The 22,037-nt window shown below is 38.4% G+C and overlaps 1 protein-coding gene across 1 annotated transcript in view; it reads left to right on the forward strand.

The window, feature by feature from the left end:
• The window catches only part of CDH9 (cadherin 9), a 129,301-nt gene extending 115,151 nt beyond the window's left edge, over positions 1-14,150 (forward strand). The window contains exons 9-12 of the mRNA XM_006115915.5: positions 489-610; positions 11,326-11,443; positions 11,761-12,012; positions 13,237-14,150. Of these exons, the coding sequence (XP_006115977.2) occupies positions 489-610; positions 11,326-11,443; positions 11,761-12,012; positions 13,237-13,724 (980 nt within the window). The 3' untranslated portion in view covers positions 13,725-14,150. The remainder of the gene's footprint in view (positions 1-488; positions 611-11,325; positions 11,444-11,760; positions 12,013-13,236) is intronic.
• Positions 14,151-22,037: the final 7,887 nt, after the last annotated feature.

A 22,037-nucleotide genomic window follows, 5' to 3' on the forward strand; every position in this document is an offset into this window, starting at 1 on the left:
CCACCTTTCAAAAACAGACTCACCATTTTTTCTTTAAGCAAGCTATTTTCTCCAAACACTGGCACAACTGCCAATATTTGCTTTTGTTTATTCATCCCATTGGCTATGGTTTGGCCTAGGAGGCTACTTGTATCAGATATATTTTTCCTGCCTTTGTAGTTAGACAGGGCTTTGAATTGATCCAGAACATTTATCTGCACACTCCAGATTACCCTGTGCAACTCCGTTTAAGCACAGATTCCAGAAAATAAGTACACACACATTCACAGCTGTTTGGGATATACTGACAAACCTGATACCTTAAATAATTTAAATTGTTTTTAACTCAAGTCAAAAATTGAGCATAAATTGTAAAAATATGAGCATTTCTTATGTGTTTTGGATGGAAATAGATGAAATACGCTTAATAATATAGTTTTCATTTTCTTACATGAATTGTAAATATTTCCAATTCTTATATTCCTGAGAAAATTATTTTCTTTTTCCAGATAATCCTAAACAAAGTAGTCAGATACCTATCTTCATCAAGATTTTAGACATAAATGACCATGCACCAGAATTTGCCAAATACTATGAAACTTTTGTTTGTGAAAATGCAAAAGCAGGACAGGTAAATACACATTTACTCTACCACAAAATAAGCACTGGGGTCTTCTCTTGCTATTTTTATTCATTTCTAGAGTTATGCACAAAATAGACTAATACTTCCATAACAATCTGGATTTGCATGGATGAAAATAATTAATAAATCCTCCTACTGTGTTTTTTAATTCAACAGAAGTTTTAGGTGGGCAAGGAGTGAAGGATTTGTCCATAATATAATACATACACAATATTTTCTTTTTAGGTAATGATTCAGTAGCCTTCATCACAGAATAATTTTAAAGAAGGAGTAACAGATAAGCCAGTAAAATGTCATTTGTTTTGATGATTCCTCTTGTTTGCATGCTTACCAAATTATTTTAAGATCTATTGATAACTTGACCTATGTAAAAACCCCATTTTGGAAATCTCATTTTCTAGGCTTGTCCAGAATCAAGAAGTTGTGATATAGAACAATAATATTAAATATGGAAATGTCAAGTTTTTTAGACCTTGGTTAAGAGTCAATTTTGGTTTGATTTGAATTTGTGCAAAGGTCCATGGGGGCTCTTGCTTTATACAAACTGGTTCAAAAGCTTGTTAATGATAAACAAAAACAGATTTGCAGTGAAAGCAATTTATAAACTCAGAGAAAAGAGAAGAAAAATCCCAAGTAGATTCTGCAACAAAACACATAAATTGTGAATATACAGAAATATTCTATTACTATTGAAACTGTTATAATCTTCTGTTTATTATGGATGTTTGCAGTTTTGTTGTAGGCATGGTGGTCCCAAAATATTAGAGACACAATGTGGGTGATGTACCTTTTATTGAACCAATTTCTACGTTTATGTACTTATTAAAAAGTGATACATGTAAGTCCTTTGAGGATAATAATTTGTTTCTTGCATTTACTCACAAAATAGATGTCACTGCTAAGTTTTGCTTTTTCCTCATGTAGTGGATATTGTTTCAGGTGGCAAAAATTGTTGTTTTCCATTGCAGTTTTCAGTGTTGTTGTAGTTGTGTTGCTCCCAAGACATTACGAGACACGGAGAGTAGGATAATATTCTTTCATTGAACCAATTTCATCACATACTTCCACATACTGGAAAGAAAATAAAATCAGGAAACATATTTCATGATGATGCAAGGAAATCAAAACAATTATCAAAACAGAAAATGATCCAATAAAATATATTACCTCACCTATCTTGTCTCTCTATTTATCATGGGATAAGTTGTAATAACTTTGTTCACAGAGTCATGTCTCCACTATAAACTTTCACTCGGTGGAAATGTTGCATTAAAAGTATCTCAGTGTGGAATAGATTTCTAAGGAATTAAAAGTAAAGATTGTAACCAGAGGCAGTAAATCATGATAGGAAAAATTGTAGAGCCTCTTGGGGAAGCTGTGTATGTGTAGGTTTCCCTTTACAAAATAGGGAACTCCAGAAAGTATGAATAGAATGCAATTTAAATATGAAGCACATTCAAATGTTATTTCAAAAAAGGAAAGTAAAAAAAAAAAAAAAAGGAGTCAGAAGATGTGCAGTCAATGGCTCAACTGAGTCACATTCTGTTCATTTGATTGTCATCAATTTTATGATCTGGCCTATGAGTTGGAAGGATAATATGACATGCTTTGTCTGGAATTGCTTTGGTTTGTATAAAGGGCTCTCACTGCCCCAATATACAAATCTTTTCATTATTTCTGATTCACATAATATAGTCAAATAATATATACAGTTACAGCAATACTAAACAAAATGAAAATAATGGTAGGAATAACAGATAATGAAATAAGCAGATGAAACTCTAGGCCTAATGATGTACCTTGTCACAAAATAATGTGTTCATAATTAGGATACAGTATCTTCACCGCTGTGACATGAATTTTAATATGTGACTAAGGTTTAAGGACCTATGCAATGAGCTTAGAAATTTTACCCAATTACTGTTTGTTGTACTTTGGTAGTTTTATTTTACAATTTTAAATTATTTTTTCAAAAGAAATATATTGAGATATTTCTATTCAGCAAATCTGAATGACTGGAATATAGCCAGATTACTATCTGTGTGACGAAATGTCTTTGAATAGTATAAGATCGTGGATAAATAATGTTTAGAATCTCAATTCAGTGATTGGTATCAATCTAAAACATGGCAGAAGCTTTAATAGAATTGTGCAAAGCAAAGCAATATTATTCATATGCAATATTAGGGAACTCAGGTTTGGAGTATGATGATAACATCAAATTTTACCCAGACTGGGGACTTGTCATCTCTTAAATGATGTCTTTCCAAATTCTGTGTACATATTCAGTATATGAAACACTCAATAATGCATAAACCACAATTTGGCTTTCCAGCTAACTCTCTATGTGTAATTCACAACGTCATCTCATACGTTGGATGTAAATTAAAGCTGGGATCTTCCAAATGACCTATGGGAGTTAGGTATCCAATTCCTACTGAATTTCCATGGCAGTTAATTGACTGTCTACAATTTTATTTGCCTTTTGATTCTTCATGTTCATGTTCTGACCTAATGTTTTAGAAACAAATATTTTGCATTTTGCTGTTGATTTATCTACTTGATTATAACTCTTCAGAAATCTTTGATAATCTGAAGTTAAGGTTTAACACAATTTATCGAAAAGTTTATGCCTTCAAAGAGAAGGCTGCTTCAAGTTGCTGTTTTGTCCACAAACATAAACATTAAAAAGGTAGATATTCTATTCTGAGGCACTACTGATTTTGCCCCCAGTATAATATATGCAATGTTTTAGAAAGTACAGGTAAACTCATTAAAGATTACTGAAACAATCTTAACCTGCATCACATGATTGAAAATAGTAAGAAATGTTGAGACAATGTGATTCTCAAAAAGCACTAAGGACTACAGCAGCCTCACTAAGGCTATGTCTAGACTGAAGGCTTCTTTCGAAAGAGGCTCTTTCGAAAGCATCTTTCGAAAGAGCCTCTTTCGAAAGATCGCGTCTAGACTGCAGGCGGATCTTTCGATAGAGAAATCCGCTTTTTTGAAAGAGAGCACCCAGTGAGTCTGGATGCTCTCTTTCGAAGATGGCCTCTTTACATTGTAGAACGCCTTCTTTCGAAAGAGGAACTTTCGAAAGAAGGCGTTCTTCCTCGTGAAACGAGGTTTACCGCCATCGAAAGAAAAGCTGCGTTCTTTCGAAATAATTTCGAAAGAACGCGGCTTGAGTCTGGACGCAGGGGAAGTTTTTTCGGGAAAAGGCTACTTTTCCCGAAAAAACCCCTGAGTCTGGACACGGCCTAAAGGTGTATCTACATACATATTTTATCCATAGTGTATATTTTATTTTATCATTTTATTGTTTCTTCTGTTTTGTTTTTGCCCTCAGAATTTCTGGGTTATTCATATTTAAGTGCTCAAACATTTTGCTTGGTTTTTGTGGATTCTAGTTTGTCAGCATTCTTCCCAACACATCCCCACTAAATTATACTTTGGTATAAATAAACAGAACAGGCTTAGAGAAAATGTATGCATTTCCAAAAAAGTAGTTGTCCCAGAGACCTATTAGTACACGTCCCTTCCAAATTATATGATGTAATTATATGATGAAATTATTTGATGTAATTCCAGAAATTACTGTCCCCAAATGACAAATCCAGTACTAATGCTACAGGCATTATCTGTATCCAATTTCATTCTTGAAGTACTGTCTCATACTCATTAACTATGAAGAGATATGATATTTTCAGGTATCCGTAGCTAAAGGAAACTAGAGGATTCAAGTAAAAAATTTCATATCTGGATATTTAAAGTTGGTGACCTAAATTCATATTTAAGCACTTAAGTAAAGTTGGTTTTATTGGGCACCAGATGTGCTCAATAACTTTAAAAATCAAGTCACTTTTAATTAGATGTCTGAATATTATTATGGATTTATATGCACATACACGGACATTTGGCCACACTGTTTATATTTCAGTTATTCTTCAGCTTTTATTGCTATTTTAATGTATTGTACTATACTATTATTGTACATTGTGTATATTATAATATACACTTATTCATTTCATACTATTCCACCTTATTTTAGAGCTCACTTAAAGCAGCCAACCTGTTAAAATCATAATTGCTTCCTGATGCGTCACGTCAGTGAATTTTATGCTGATGATCACAGCATGAGACCTAGACAGAGAAGATAAATATACTTAGTTAATTTTAAGAGACTTTTTTCATTGAGCTTTGCTATTAATCATACCACTTTCTAAATCTCATTCACATCAGGAAGCAGCCAGAAATATCAATTATTCCTCCCCAATGCCAACATACTATACTTATGCTCAATGTCAGCCAATATTATAGGGTAAAGTGTGGCATTTATGAAACAGCTGGGCAGGTAGGGAGAGGGAAAGCAGAACAGAGTTGCAATACCTCAGGGGCATCAGTGATGAAAAAATCCATTGAGGAAGTGTATAATCTCTGGGTATGTCTACACTTGCTCCCTAGTTCGAGCTAAGGATGCAAATGTAGGTGACTGAAATTGCTAATGAAGTGGGGATTTAAATATCCCATGCTTCATTAGCATAATCTCGCCGGCGCATTGCTCCATTCAACAGCTGATTCGAACCAGGAAGAGTGCGCCGGGACGCATTAGTTTGAACCAAACCCCTTGGTTTGAACTAATGTTACTCTTCATTTTTTGAGGAAGGGGTTTGGTTCAAACTAACACATACCGGCATGCACTTCCTGGTTCGAATCAGCTGTTGAGTGGAGCAATGCGCCGGCGAGATTATGCTAATGAAGCATGAGATATTTAAATCCCCACTTCATTAGCAATTTCGGTCACCTACATTTGCATCCCTAGCTTGAACTAGGGAGCAAGTGTAGATGTACCCTCTATTTTTTTCGAATGGAAATACACCTTCTGCCTCATCCATTATGATGTATCTCAGACAGGTATGCGGGTAAAGTCTGGAGAAGCAGAGTCCTGGCCCCATCTCATCCATGCCCTTTTCTAAGCATTGCTTTCTCTGGGATGGAGCTCGAGAAGCACAAGGACCACGATTGTGGAAAGCTCTTGTGCAAGGGTCATTCTCAACCTTATTCTATGAGCTAATTAAGAGCAGTGCATGATCCTGATCTGACTTAGGAAAAGAGTCAGGTAATTCTTTCTATGGAAGCTCAAGAATTTGACCTTAATGAAACATGAAGCAAGGATTGAAAAATTCAATCTATTCTAGTGGCATGCAGGATAAGTGTAGCTACATGCCACAATGCAAGCAGTTTGTGTTCACATTCCAGTCAGTATTGACAACATGCCAGTGAAAGGCTCTGAGGGGATGGCGGGAAAAGTCTTTGGCAAAAGGGAGATGTTGGTATCATACACTGCTAAAGTAGCAGGGTAGATGTGGGAGGCCCAGCCTGGGCAAATAGAGAGTCATGTTGAGTATATACCCTATGGTTCTGGCATATCTTTACTCACCTAAGCAGTGTCTCACAATCTACAGTGCTATTTATACCCAGACTACAAGAAAATGTAGAGTGTGTACTTAATAGGCCTCCATAAGGATAGACATAAACCTAAACTAAAGTAAAAAAAAAATTGCTTATCCCATAACCAATAATTAGTAACATTTTTGATGTTTGATGTCTCAAATGCAGTCAATGAGAGAAACAAACAATAGTGTAGACATTCAAGAAGCTATCTACTGTTATGCAATAACTATGCTTGTTTTAGCCAAGTTATAAATGAATAGAACCTAATGCTCAAATAATTCAGGTGAATTCAATGATACACTCCAAACAATTTTTAATCTGCAGCAGAAAAAGAGCACAATTCTATAACCATGACAGTTTATTCCCAAGTTAAAAATACAGTGTGTAATCTGTAAACTCCGAAGAGTCAATTTAAACAAATTAGCCTCTTTGAATGCCTCAGGAACCTTATAGTGAGTGACATCATAGCTACCTTCCATAAAGGGAATTAAAACTACTGTTTTCATAGAAAGGTGTGTGTCATGTTTAATAATGATAAAGAATATATATACTGATGTATTGAAAAGGAGTGCATGGGACAGACAGCCAAGTATCTCACAGATATATTGATTGTTTAAAACTTTTGTTAAACTATAACAGAAAATAAATTTTCCCCAAACATTCCGCTCCAACTTCCCCCCTGGTCTCTTCCCTCCATACAGATTCATAGAAAAGACTTATTTGGATTTTTATAGAGACTTTCAATTCTGCCTTTAAGAAAGTCTTTTAAAGCATGCCACATGACTTAAAATTACAGCAGTCTGGAGCAATGAGGAGAAAACACCTTGGCATTCAAAAGATCTGCGGTATCTGAAAAAGAGATAGCCCTCAGTGAAAGATTATATAAACAAGAGCCAAATGAAAGAAAGTGTATAGTGGGGGTGCTAAGAGTCATTGAACCCAAACAATAAACCCTGAATAGGATAGGAACAATTTCAAACCAACACCTCCACTATCTGGAGTTCCAGCACCTACATAGGTGTGGAACCCAACTCATGTCTCTGAGCTCTCACTCATGGGGAGACCATAAGAACCAAGTTATGAAACCACACAGGCATCTTCATGGTTCTTGGCCTAACTGTTTATCAGCCCAAAGAAAGATAGTTCTACTTCATTTACATGGTTTAAACAGCTATAAAACTACTCTGTGCTGGATAGAAAAAGTAAAGTGTGTGTATGGACACTGCAGGTTTATCAGCACTTGAAAAACTGAGAGATCCCCACGAATGGGAAATTATCGAATAAATCCCAATAAGCTGTCTCATACTGATTCTCTTAGAAAGGTAGAAACAGTGACAGCAATGCTGAATTTTTCAATCTGAGTTCATTCACATGGGCAGCAAAACAAAAAGAAATGTACTTTTTCAATTGGTCTGATATGCTTGAAATCACACTTGATTCAAGTAAAAGTCACTTTCTTGAAAGAAAAACTCTCATAAATCTTATAATGTCAGGCATCTCTCTGAACTCTCTGTGAAGCATGAGTACAACTCACAATGAGAAAGCATGTATTTCATCTGTCACTAAAAACTTTAAATAGAGAAACACTGTGCCCTAGCTTTTCACAATATTGCTACCATACCAAAAATAAGAATGGCCAACTCTTTAATTTCTAGGACTAACTTTAGTCTGTTTTATTCATGATTTTTAGCTCTACAAAAGTTATTCTCGTAATCTGTCTAATCTTTTGTTTTGGTCTATTCACCAGTTGGAAGATATTGCCTGCAATCTTTCCCCCCCTTTTTTTCTTTTGTACTTCCATCTTTTCAACACAGCCAGGCTGTGTCTATACTGGCATGAATTTCCGGAAATGCTTAAAACGGAATACTATTCTGTTTTCAGTTTTTCCGGAAAAGGAGCGTCTACATTGGCAGGCTGCTTTTCCGGAAAAGCCCTTTTTCGGTAAAAGCGTCTGTGGCCAATGTAGACGCGCTTTTCCAGAAAAGAGCCCCGATCGCCATTTTCGCGATCAGGGCTTTTTTCCGGAAAAGACTACTGGGCTGTCTACACTGGCCCTTTTCCGGAATAGTGTTCCGGAATAAGGACTTACACCTGCGCGGGAGCAGAATAGTTTTTCTGGAATAGCGGCTGATTTTGTACAGTAGAGCATCGTTGCTTTTCTGGAAATTCAAGGGCCAGCGTAGACGGCTCGCAGCTTATTCCGGAAAAGCGGATGATTTTCTGGAATAAGTGGCCCAGTGTAGACACAGCCCCAATGTCTTTAACAGGTAATAAGGTATCTGCTTGATTGTTTTCCATAGCTGCAGTCTTATCCTCATAATCAGTTATAAGAGGTTTTAATTTCCTCTATTCTGCCACAATTGTCTACTCTTCATACTCTTTGCACAAGAAGGGAATCATATGTGGATCTTACAAACACATAACTGTGTACATCTTGAAAAGCCATGGGACACTCAGCTACAGTGCTTCAGTAGCTTTTCTAGCTGGATATTTTCTCCCTGGGTGTTTCCTAACAATACTTGGACAAATACCAGCACGTATTCCAATTATCTCTCTTCTGCCTGATGTTTTCACTCTTTGTCTTGCAGACTTTTAAAAATGCAAGAGGAAAATTTTCTCCAGTCAATATGGCCTGGTCTAAACTACATGGAAAGGTTCAAATAAAATATACAGATCCATCTATGTAAATTACGTAGCTGGAGTCAACATATCTTAAATCTCTGTCCACACAGTGGGAGGAAAATGGGAGCAAATACTTCCATAGGTTTCCCTTACTCTTCCCTAAGAGTAGGAGTACTGGGGTGGCTGGGGGCACCCTTTGAGTTCCATCTTGTTGGTTATACTAAATCAAACCCCAGAAGATCAACATGACAGTGTCAATCTTTCACGTAGCGTAGACATGCCTTATGCTACTCTGCTAGTTTTGTACCATAAGGCATTTCTGCTATAATGGCTTTGTAATGGTAGGCTTAGGCAACATGGGGCTTAAAATAGTGTGGCTAACTAAACTCATGACTTTACTACCACCTCCACCATTGCTGCTGCCTATGGCAGGGATAGCAACACTGGAATTATGTAGAGAAGAAAGTGTTAGAGGAATTACTGGTTCAGTGTAATGCCAACAGAGCTCTTTTACACAGAGTGTGAACTTGTCTAACAGCATTTGTAAAGCTCCTCAAATGTCAGGATCATAATTGCTTTCAGAATGTAGAAATCTTAATTTGTACCAAGAGCCTCATTAATTTAAGAAATACTGCATAAACCAGATTTAACTGTATTCTAGTCATGTAGGAGGATGAGATTCATGAATTCCATCATAAATTGTGTTCTGATGACAGGAAAACAGAAAGACCATGATTCTGAAATCCCCAATACTGATGTAAATTAGAAATAATGCCAAGGAAGCTGATCAGCCAAATTCTTATTTACAATTGATTTACAAAGATGTTACCCTAGTGACTATAATTTAATTACTCCAGAGACAAATATTTATCTATTTTTCCTATATTTGTTGCTGTATTGTCAGTAGTATCTAATATGGGTCCCAAATATGAGAGGTGCTGAACAATACTAGAAAGTGGAAAGAGAGTCTTCAATTCTCATTTAAATTAATATCCGGAAAGGTGTTTTAAGGGAATTGTCCCTAACATAATTGCTACAAAACCTAAAATTGCATTGTTATTTGGATTGCTGCTTTGCTTGGACAGTTAATACTACGCATGTGTTCTTGAAATTTCAGTGAAACAACCTGCACGCTTAAACTTGTGATAAGAAACCCTTTTGAAATCAGTTGAAGTAGTGGGAGCTCAACATGTTGGAGACACTTAGTACTCAAAAATGAGACACTCGGGACACCCCAGTGTCACAAAGAGCAGGGCCATCTTCATAGCGGCTTCTGTCCATGAGTAAACAATAAAGAAAGCTCTATGATGAATATTACTTTGAATCCCAGCTGCAAATACTTCCTCTGAGAAATCCACCCACTCACTCATGTCATTGAGCTACATGGACACCTAATTAAAACCAGAGCTGCTGCTTTTGGATAGAACCACAACTGCTGCAGCAGGACAGTGCAAGGCAAGCTGCATTGCTACGGTGTTAAAATAGCAAGTAAATATCCTCTGAAGAAGAGGATTGTGAAAGCTTTTTTTTTGTGAGCAATCCAGTAGTCCTTCTACTGTACATATGAATTATCACTGTTTATAGCATAGGAAATTTAATGGTCACTTTATAACTGAAGTGTTCACTGTAATATGGGCAATGAACTTATTCTTCCATACCGTATTTATTTTCTCTGCTTTGGCAACTTCATCATCTTTAGCCATATAAATGCAATCAGCCTCTTAGATTAATCTGAAAAATACCAGAGCACTTGTTTTGGATTTTTTAATTATTTGTAATGTTGCAAGGAAGCAGAGCCCATGTTAGGTATAAACACACTAAGCAATTGCTTAGAGCCCCTTGCACATCCAGGGGGCTCCTATTCATTTTTAATAAGAACTTTCCTGTTTAATACTGTGAGGGAGGGACAATATATTTCTATGTAGTGCCTTTAGTATGCTAGCATGGGCTCCACAAGGGAGTCTTCTGTAGGGAACCCTTAATGTTTTCCTCCTCTTCATGCATGCTGGCTCCCATGGCCCCATGACAGGGCTACTGTCTTTTTCTCACAACTGGATGCAACTGCCTTCCATTATCCACTAGTGCCACTCCACAAAGGTGTCCATTTTGGGTCCATCTTCCATCCTCTCCTCCTCTACTTCCCAACAGCTGAGAATTCTGCTCTGTAATATTCTAACGTTATCTCCAGCAGGAAAAAAAAAACAGGTTTAGGAACTGAACCCCTGTTTCCTTCTTGAAGAGCACAGAGTGTGAAGTAGTTGCTAATATTATCTAAGGGCATAGGAGGAGGCTATTTTGGTTGGAGGGCAAGCACTCTTCACAGAGCAATGCAAAGCACTGAGAAATAATCAGAACAGATAGCTGGCTGCTGCAGCCAGGAACAGCCCGTGTTTTTATGCTGTTAGGTGGATGTGAAATTAAAAATGAAAGAGCTAATTTGTTTAACACACGGTCTCCTTAGGTTAACTTAAGACCACCACACAGCACACTAATACTTGGGCACTGGATGTCGTTTTCAAATATAATTGCATAGGGATTTTTACAATGTATTATAAGAAAAAGCTGTATTCTTAGGAGACAACAAAAAAACCCTTTAAGAACATGACATCTTGTTTTCCTTTTAGCTGGTTCAGACCGTTAGTGCTGTGGACAAAGATGAGCCTCCTCGAGGCCACAAATTCTTCTTTGAATTGGTGCCAGAATTTGCAGTTCATCCCAACTTCTCTGTTGTCGATAACAAAGGTAAACAGCTCGGTTCCTGCATGTCATAGGGTTGCCAACTCTGGTGGGTTGAATTAAAGGAGATTTCTTCACATGATATTATCTTTAATTAAAAAATAATTTTTCGTGCCAGGAAACTCCAGGATAATTCTGTAGGATTGATAACCCTAGTGTTTTCCCTAATGCCACAGATCACATCACACTGCCCAAAAAGCTCAGTAGAGATATAGATATATATTTGTTATTCTCTAAGGTGCTATGGGACTACTAGTTTTTTTTAAAGATACAGACTCACACTCACTTCTGTCACACAGAGTTATTCTGCTCTTTCATTTCAGATAACACAGCAGGGATTCTGACTAGAAGAAATGGATATAGCCGCAGTAAAATGAGTACCTATTTTCTGCCAATCATAATATTCGACAATGACTATCCAATCCAGAGCAGCACCGGCACTTTGACGATTCGAGTGTGTGCCTGTGATAACCGGGGGAATATGCAGTCCTGTAATACTGAGGCTTTGCTCCTTTCAGCTGGCCTCAGCACAGGTGCTTTGATTGCCATTCTCCTCTGCATCATTATACTGCTAGGTAAGTGATCCGTGTGACCTCTATGTAATTGAATACACATGTGCTAGTCACTGCTTTATTGACTGTGACTCCACAAAGCCATTGATTCAGACCACTAGAGAAGAGCACCTAATCTGATCATTTTCCACACTAACTGTCTGTTAATAGAGGGGTTTGAATGTGAACTATAAATTATTACAGCTACTCAAGAGAAAGCTGAAAACTGGGATGTGCATGTCACTCTTTTACTAAATGTGACATGAGGCACATAGTAATATAGAATTATATACTGCTCCCCTTACTCAGGGAGGACATCATCTTACTTGACAAGCAGTCCCCCATTTAATGACATTGGCTAATGTACCACTCAACAAGAATACAGATGACAGAATCTGGCTCCTAATAATTACAAATGAACAGTTACACCAGTAATTAAGTAATTTATCATTTTTATGTGTGAAAAATATCTGGATAGAAACTAAAACGAAGGAGGCTATACCTACAATAACTTTAAAACCTTTGGAAGTGGAACCGGGTGGACTGGGGAACCGGTGACTAGACCCTTATCATCACAAGCAATCCATTATACAATTTAATTCATGGTTGACCATATCTCTCCTAAAACTAAATTGGATTGTTTGCAACCAAAACTTCTGTTGGAGGCTCCAGAACTTCATTCTACTGACTAATTTTCATCCTGAATTTATGGCTGGTTTACATCCATTTGTTCTTCTATCAACTTCTACCTCTCACAGAAGGGGATTTACTAAAGTGAAGACAAACCCCCTTCCTTTGTTGTTGCAGATGTCTATTTTATAGTGCTACAGCAGCACAGGTATATTCATAACCTCACTTACGCAAATGTTACCTCTAATGTCTGCATGGTAAGCAACACAGCACTGAAATGAATGAAGCTGAATGTTAATAGTGACTATGACCAAAAAAATTTTCTCCCCATTGTGACACCACAAAATTAAATATTTTGCTTGATACTGAAAATGCAAATCCTAATCATAAATACAATTCCTTCTCTTTAAATTAACTTTAAAATTAGACCTGTGTAATTTTTATACATTACATTATTATTGTACCACAAGAGTTTTTTCCTCTATTTTCAAAGCATCCTGTCTCCATTATAAAATTCTTTGATCATTGCAAATGTGTCTTAACTTCATTTCAGTTCTAACCACCTTGACCATCTATATATTTAGGCTACATTGCAGCTCATTATCTATTTATTTTCAGTTTTAGTTGTGCTGTTTGCAGCACTGAAGAGGCAGAGAAAGAAAGAACCCTTGATCATCTCAAAGGATGATGTCCGGGACAATATTGTGACTTACAACGATGAAGGAGGTGGGGAAGAAGATACCCAAGCTTTTGACATTGGCACACTAAGGAATCCAGAAGCTAGGGAAGAAAGTAAGATTAGAAGAGATGTTATCCCAGAAACTATATTTCAGATTAGGAGGACTGCACCTCTGTGGGAAAACATTGATGTCCAAGATTTTATTCAACGAAGGCTAAAGGAAAATGATTTAGACCCAACTGCGCCCCCTTATGATTCACTAGCAACGTATGCTTATGAAGGGAATGATTCTATAGCAAATTCACTCAGCTCTTTGGAATCACTTACTATGGATGGCAACCAAGATTATGATTACCTCAGTGACTGGGGACCTCGATTCAAAAAGCTAGCAGATATGTACGGCGGAGATGACAGTGACCGAGACTGAGAAAGTAATTTGTGACTTGGTCAGTGTTAGTGGAGGTAATGTCTATGTTACTAGATAAAGTGGCCTACACTCTCTTACTTGGAAAAAATACAAAAATAGGTGTTGTCTTAGTAAGGGTTTGCTTATTCAATAAGTCAACGTAAATGAATATGATTGATTTAGATAAAAAATAAAATCTGTACTTCACCCTCTCTGCCTAAAAATCCCTGATGGAAGATTCTCCCTGACAATGAGGAGACATTTAAAAAAAAGGCTTTTTGTGCCTCTAATACTAAAGAAATGGAAAAATTTTACTTTTTTTTTAATTGCTTTGCATCACATTTATGACTAGCTGGGACATTGTGCACCCGTGTTGTAACATAATCGGAAAAAGTATACCTTAAAAAAAGAAATTAATATTACTGCCATATTTATTGAGTTAAAGAATGTCTGTGTTGATTCATCATGATATTTTTATATTTGTATATTTATATTTTTGTAATTTTATTAAATAAATTAGTATTTATAAAAACATTAGTTCATTTACTTTGCTACTCATCAATTACTGAACAGGAGGAATGATATGCGGTATGGATTGTTTTTTCAAAATAACATCTTTAGATCAGAATAATGGCTTTACTGTAAACTGAACAAAAAGCCCAATGAATGGGTTTTTCTTTTCTAAAAAGATCCAGTATAAAAAAATAAAGAACATTTTTTTCTGTTAATCCAAACTTAGGTAATTATAAGTAAATTTAGTCTGATTCAAACTTTGGACTATTCAAAAGCATCAACATGTAGTTTTTCAGGCTTGATTCCCCTTTTTATACTCTAATATACTTTTATTTGGCCAATAAAAAGGATTAAATGCATGACTTACAGAGGATTGAAGAAACCATGAAGGTTTGTTCCAGTAGGTATACAATTCAGAAAAAAAGAATTGCTATATTTTTTTTTACATTTTGATAAGAAAGCAATGTCAGCAATCCAAGATAGTCTCTGCAAGTTATTTTTTCTGTCCTTTCACTTTCTTTTCCTCTCTTTTTTTTTTCTGTCTTTTTAAGGCAATTGCTAAATATTGTGGGGGTTTTTTTAATAATAAGGACAGTTAATTGGAAGACAAAACACTCCCAGAATATAAACTCTATATGGCATTTGAATTTTTCCACGAGATTTGATGGTGAGTACATAAAGAGAAGGTACTAATAGTTCTAAACTCACTGTGTTTTTAAATTTGCAGAGGACTGCCTCTTTTTTGAGGTGGAAGGGCTTCTTTTTGCAAGAAATATGAAGCACTTTAAACTTTTCTCCACATTCAACAGTTTCTAAAATATTAGATGTAGGTGGACTGAGGTTTTGCACAGAGTTAACTCTGAACATTTGAAAATAGCTGCAAATATAAGTACCAAGACAAACCAACTGTATTTTGTACTGAAGACAGAACTGCTGGTGTCACACAGATTAACATCTGGAACTTTGACATAAGAGAGAACCTCACCAAATACTGCTGACACTTCAGGGAAGTTCTCTGGGATGTCAAGCCACAAGTTCAAATCTTTCTTCTCCCATCTGTATTTCCAAGCACATTGCCACCCTTATATTGACCAAGACCATGAACACCAACCTACAAGGCACTCAGGTATATACCACTGCTGCATCTCCCAACCTCTTGCACAAGTATGTTAACAATAAGATTGCACAGGGTGACTTCAGAAACAGCTGGGAAAAAAATCTTGACCCACATTTTATTTACTTAATCTGTGTGATTTGGTTTTATCTCTACCACTACAGCATAGTCTATCCTCCCTTTCCCAAATGAGGGATAAAATCCAGGATCTCTAATATTCATTTTTATGCCTCTACTCAGCAAGGAACTGAAGAACGCTAGTGGGGTATGTGTCTAGTGCATGCAAGTGACTGTTCTACTTTGAAACTACTCCTGTAGTTTCAATGCTAAAGATGGACTCAGTGGTTAAGAAGTTACTGTGTTACAATCCTACTGATGACTTATATGAAGGGAATGTTATAATTGCATATAATATCACTATTTATGCCAAATTAATCTAACTTACATTCAGATGTAAAATTGTAATGGCAACCTCAGAAATATTAAGGCAGAATAACTTCTCAAAAGCAACTAATAAGAGAAAATCTGATCTGTTGGCATAAGACTCCAGTATTAAGTTTCAATGTGAATTGGATGAAGCTGAGATAGACATTATTTTTCTACTGAAAAGCAATGTTAAAGCTTTAAAGCAATGGGGTATTTGCAAGGAATGCAAGATATTTCTCCATTAACTTCTGATTTCCATGATTTTAAAGATTTTGTGATGGTATTATGTATTGCAAAGCAAATTTAAGTCACTAAACAAAGGTGGCTGTGTCTACATTGTCGCAGCCACTTTTGTGCAAAAACTTGCTGCCTGTCTACACTGGCAGGGAGTTCTTGTGCAAGTACACTGACGTTCTAATGTATGAAATCAGTGCTTCTTGCGCAAGAACTCTGACGCTCTTGCTGAAGGAATAAGCCCTCTTGTGCAACTGTTCTTGTGCTAGAGGCCAGTGTAGACAGGCAACATGAATTTCTTGCGCAAGAAAACCCTATGGTTAAAATGGCCATCAGAGCTTTCTTGCGCAAGAGAGCATCTACACTGGCATAGATACTCTTGCGCAAATGCACATGCCAGTGTAGACATTCTTCTGGAAGAGTTTTTGCACAAGAACTCTTCCGCAAAAGTGTTCTTGCGCAAGATCGTGCCAGTGTAGACGTAGCAACAGTGTTTGTATCAAGTCTGAACACTTTGCCCTGGGAAAGCTCCTATTGTCTTTGAAGGAGATCTTACCTGTGCTATGATGCCGGTGATTAAAGTAGATCAAGTAGGGGAGGAAAAAAGAGGGAAAGCTCATCTGTTTGGTGGGGCGTATACAGTATTGTGTAGCAGTCACAAGTGAACAGGATTCCATATGTCAGCAACAGAAGTCTTTGTGCAGGGATTGAAGGAATTGCTACAGCTAGGTTCAATAAGCTGTCAGGGACCACCAGTAGCAACAGGCTAGAAATAGGAGGTAAGACAGTGTCATGCTGGGATTGGCAAGCAGAGATCTGGGGATGAGGTGAGATCTGGTGTGGCAATAGGTGCAAAGTTTCTGTTGTTGCCCAATCAACTTCCAGGGGCAGCCTCCACAGTTAAATAGGATTGTTGGCCAATCAGGAAGCTGCAGAGCACCGTCAGTCTGGGTTCCTTGGATAATAACTTCCTATGTTGCTTATTCTGCCTGACTGTGGCTCCACGTGGCCTCCTGGTGGCACTGTGGGACTGCCAACCATTCCAAACTCTGCAGACAACTTTCTAATCCCTGATTCTTACATTGCCAGCCTCTCCAGGAACACCCTTTCTCCTGGAAGGTGTTGGGCCTTGTTTATCTGGGTGGTCTTGATGAAACGTTTTTACCAGATCAAGAGCATGGACATGGAACTTATCAAGGAGTTCCCAGGAGCTTTCTTTAAGTCTATAACCTTCCCACTCAATTAGACAGTAGAGTCTCCAACTCTGCAGTTTAGAATACGGGATAGCAAGGACTACATATCCACCCTATACCCTTGGACTGGCAAAGGAGACTATTGGAACACCTAAGAAAAGGGGTCCTCTATATAAGGCTTCAGGAGGGATACATGGAAAACAGGATGTACATTAAGGGGTCAAGGGAGCTGCAATTTAAAGATGACAGGATTGATTTGCTGACAAATCTGGAATGGTGCAAATAACTTGTCATCTAGCTTGGAGCATAGCCCGTATGTATTCAGGTATTTTGCTGCAAGCTAAACCTTTTGACCTACCAAAAGAGATGAGAGTTCCTGGCACTGCCAGTCTGCATACTACATATATTTCATGTTTTAAGCTCTTGGGTACCAGGTTCCCTCTTGACAATGGTGCCACTCTTCAAAGACTGATTTAATAGTCAGTAGACAGAACTATGTAGCACTTTAAAGACTAACATGATGGTTTATTAGGTGATGAGCTTTGCAATGAGGTTTACCAGCTTATTCGAATTAGGGGCTTTAAATTGGACTCCCATTTCACTGCCTCGTGTAGACATGGGCAGTTACTCCAGGCTAGTGAATTTCTAAAATGGCGATCGGCCAGGAAAAGCAAATCAAGCACGGGATATTTAAATCCCAGGCTTTATTTGCAACTTCGGTATCCTTCATTTGCCTCCCTACTTTGAAGTAGAGATACCCTAACTTCCAGACGGTCCTAGGCACTGCCCAGCTATAAATGGCTTTCTGGGAAAGGTGCCTTCTGACAACCTATGGGGAAAGAATAGAACATACGAATTTTGTGGAGGACAGGTCAAAGACACATTTTTCCAATTTCACAAACACACCATGCTTCCATTATTTTTTTCAGAATAAAAAAATGTGGAAACAATGGTGTCCAGAATTATCTGAAAGCTTAAGTATGTCATGAAGTTAGATAACTACACACTGGTCTAGGACAGTGTTTCTCAACCAGTGGTACGCATACTCTTAGAGAGAAGTCTGGGCAGTACGTCAACACAAGTAAAATCTGGCAAAAAATGTCTGGGATTTTGCCCTGCAAAGAGGATCGGGGAGGAGGTGGTGGCACATGGCCGTCAAATTGAATGTTCAGAACTGTGTGCCCAGACATTAACAGGTGCTCTGTGCACAGGCCCTAGTGCTGGTGAGAAAAGCGTGTGGCTGCGGCTTTGGCTCCAGTGATATCCATGGCAGTTCCAAGTTGGGGGAGTGGGTTTGGGTGGGGAGAAAAAAAATCACTTCCGTGGCCCCCTGTCCTAGTTAGTTTCCTCTCTGGCAGCCTCCCCGGGGTGCTCCATCGAGGAGAACAACTAAGCCTGGAGATGTGCATTACCTCTATCCCAGCCAGCAGCTCAGTAAAAGGCATCCCCATCACCCCTTCCCCATGGCGCTGCGGAGAGGAGCTAAAAGGAAGTGAAGCAGCACAAAAAGCTTTGCTCCAAAGGACCTCGCCCCTCTCCCTCTCCCCACCCCCTGCATCAGTGGCATAGTGAGTGGGGGCAGGGACACAATTGCCCCATAGCACCATGATACCAGGGTTCCAGGATGGGATGGGAGTGCACAGCCCCACATGGTGAGCCCAGTGCTGGTGGGCCACTTGCTCCCTACAGTCAAGCCACCAAGGCAGGGCCGGGCAATTGGAGCGGGCACTTCAAAGGTAGGGTTACCATATGTCCAGTGACTGGCTGTGGGGGTGGATAGGGGCATTGGGTTAGAGAGGAGGGGCTGAAGGTGTCTGGCTCTGGGGGAGCGGAGGTGGATTAGGTTAGAGTGGGGTGGCTGGGGGTGCCTGGCTCTGGGGAAAGGGTGGGTGCATTGAGGTACTTTTTTTTTTTTTAAAGGGGTACTTTATAAAAAAAAAAGCTTGAGAAACACTGGTCTAGGATCTCTAAATATGTTATTTACAAAGTGTTGAAAGGTCCAAAGAGCTTTGATCAGCCTACAAAGCATTATTCAATATTCAAAATGCCCTTAACAGCTTCAAATGGCTGTCTTATGTCCCTCCCCTTCCATGATCCAGCTGTAACTTCCATGAATCCCGTTTGATCGATACATCTGGCAGACTGTGTACAATCTAGTAATGCTGAATTTTGAGGTGGGATGATATTGATGTGGACCAACACCTGGTTTATGCCTGATAGTCTACACAAAAGTGAAATTTTCAGATGTCCTTAATGAAAAGGATCAGATCCTAAGATGGGGAGGTGGAGCAATGAATGAAACCATTGCTTTGAGTTCCATGGATAAAGGACTGCTAGCTACAGCTCAGACACTGCCTAAATCCATCCATACAGACCTTCACTCCGGGTTGCTGGTCTATGAACAGTCGTAGTCATGGTAGAGTGTTTGCATTTTTCTTTTAAAAATGTCTGCATATTTCCAATATTTTTCAGGTAGATGGGAACCCAAGCTTGAGAGTGACTCCTTTTGGCTAGTATATCCCAGTACAAACATGTTGTTGTTTCTGATGAGCTGTAGGAGCCAGCACCAGAGAGTTAGGACCCAGTGCAAATAGGCAGACACACTGGCAGAGTTCAGAAGGGAAGATGATCCTCTTTTTTCAGTAGGAGATGAAAGAGTCATGCTGCTCCAGTCAGGTGATGCCAAGAATTATGGGATAAGGTAGCAAATGGATCGCATGGAACCGTTGTACTTTTCAATGGCTCAGGTACTCTTTCCTGCATTACTGGCCACAAAAATCAGGAGGGTCCACATATTGTTTCCATGATAACTGAAGAATGGTTTCAATGAAGGTATATTTGTAGTATTTGAGGAACTTTAGCATCTATGAGGTTATCTGTTGTCCTGGAATTGATCAGAGCCCACTGAGGGGAAATTGTCTTGGCCCCATGCAACATAACTTTTTCATATTTGGAAATCTGAAAGAATCTATATATCCTAGATGAATTTCTTTCCAGACCCAGTGGGTAGGTCCATAGGGTAGTGCCCTGGTACTGGTCTGACTAGAACCTTTGTAGCGTGGCTTCCACTGAACAACCACAAGGAGGGCCATAAAATTGTGGAAAATGCATTCAGGAAGACATTCCAAGTATTACTGCACTTTCCTAATCCAGCATGGGGGAAGCAAAATCCAAGTTCTTCTCCAGCTAGTAAAATGATCTCTAGTTACACCATAAGGCTTGATCAGTAGGCTACATTTGAGGACAGAACAGAAAAAGGAAATGGTATTGGTTCAAGAACCTCCTGAACTTCAGGTAGTTCTCATCAAAACATTCAGATTGTTAGGGTACTGTGAGGCCCTGTTCAGAGGGCAGGGACCCAACCAAACTCTGGAACCTTGAATTCTCTTACTAGGATCATAGTAATTGAATCTCAATATCTGTTTAACCATTAGGAGATGTGACAGTTGAGATCTCAGCAGATGGGTCTTGGTTTAGAGTTGTGAATCCAGTCCTACAGACCTAGTACACCATTGGATCCAATGAATGATGGAATGTTGGTAGATTTCTTTTCCATATCCCTGTTAAGATGTTCCTGAAGAGAGAATGAGAAATGGATCTTCACACATTATAAAGGTTTGGACAGTCTGGCCTAGCAGTCACAGCTGGATAAGGGTCCAAATTTCTGCAACAGTTGTCTTTGAGCAGGGGTCTGAGGAATTGCTGGATTAAATAAGACAGAATCAGATACCCAAGATAAGAGGTAGTACCATGCTGGAATTAGGACCAGAGTCAGTTCTGAGACAGAAACTGGAGGTCAAATATAGCACCAGGCAAGAGTCCAGAGCAAGAAAAGGCTTAGGATGGGCTTAGTAATTAGGGTGTGAGGTGAAGTTTGTAATTACAGCAGATACAAAGTCTATATTGTGACAAGACAACTTCCTGGGACATCCTCAAGGATTAAATAGGATGGTTGGCATCAGGGTACTGTTACTCTGGGTCCCTGAGGAAGTGCTTCCTGCTTCAGGAAATGACAGCTGGTCTCAGGTCTGAAGAACCAGGTATTAGTACCCACATCCCTACATGGATGTAGCTATAGATCTTAGTATCACTTATTTAAATGGAGAGAAAGGGAGTTGGTAGAAGAGAAAGATTTATCTTATTTTTACCTCCAACTTCAGGATGAGTTCTAACTAACACAGGACTTGATTGTATGGTGAAATCCTGTACCACTGAAATCAATGGAAGAAGTTAATATTAGCAGAAGGACAAGCTGTGTAAAGTGAGCCTGCATAAACCCTATTTCCAGATTTTCTGGGAGTATAAAATGATAATATCATTGTTCATTACTTAGGTATTTGTCCTTCAAACTTTCTATTTGATTTACTGGCAGCCACTTAAAACAGCATTAGAATCAGTTTGGATATGTCTACACTGCAGCGTTTTTTCAGAAAAATGGCTGTTTTTCCGAAAAAACTTCACTTACATCCACACTACAATTGAGTTCTTTCAGAAAAAAACAAACAAATGAAAGAACAGGGGGTTTTCTGACATTGGTAAACCTCTTTCTCAGAGGAAGAAGCCTTTTTCTGAAAGTGTTCTTTTGTAAAAAGGAATGTGTGGATGGGGAAGAGAGAGTTCTTTCTAAAGAAGAGGAAAGAGGAAAAAAACACAGGTGCCCTGATGGCCACTCCGTCCATAGTAATCACAACTTAAATGAGAGATAGCATCCATTCAGTGTAGACACTGTCTTTCGAAAAAGCAGATCGCTTTTTCAATACACTTTTGCTGTGTACACACTGTCTTTCAGAAGAAGTTTTTTCGGAAGATCTTTTCCAGGTAAGCTTCTTCTGAAAGAAGCCTGCAGTGTAGCCA

The sequence above is a fragment of the Pelodiscus sinensis genome, chromosome 2, assembly GCF_052426305.1.
Source record: "Pelodiscus sinensis isolate ZL-2025 chromosome 2, ASM5242630v1, whole genome shotgun sequence".
In the NCBI taxonomy this organism is placed as follows: Eukaryota; Metazoa; Chordata; order Testudines; family Trionychidae; genus Pelodiscus; species Pelodiscus sinensis.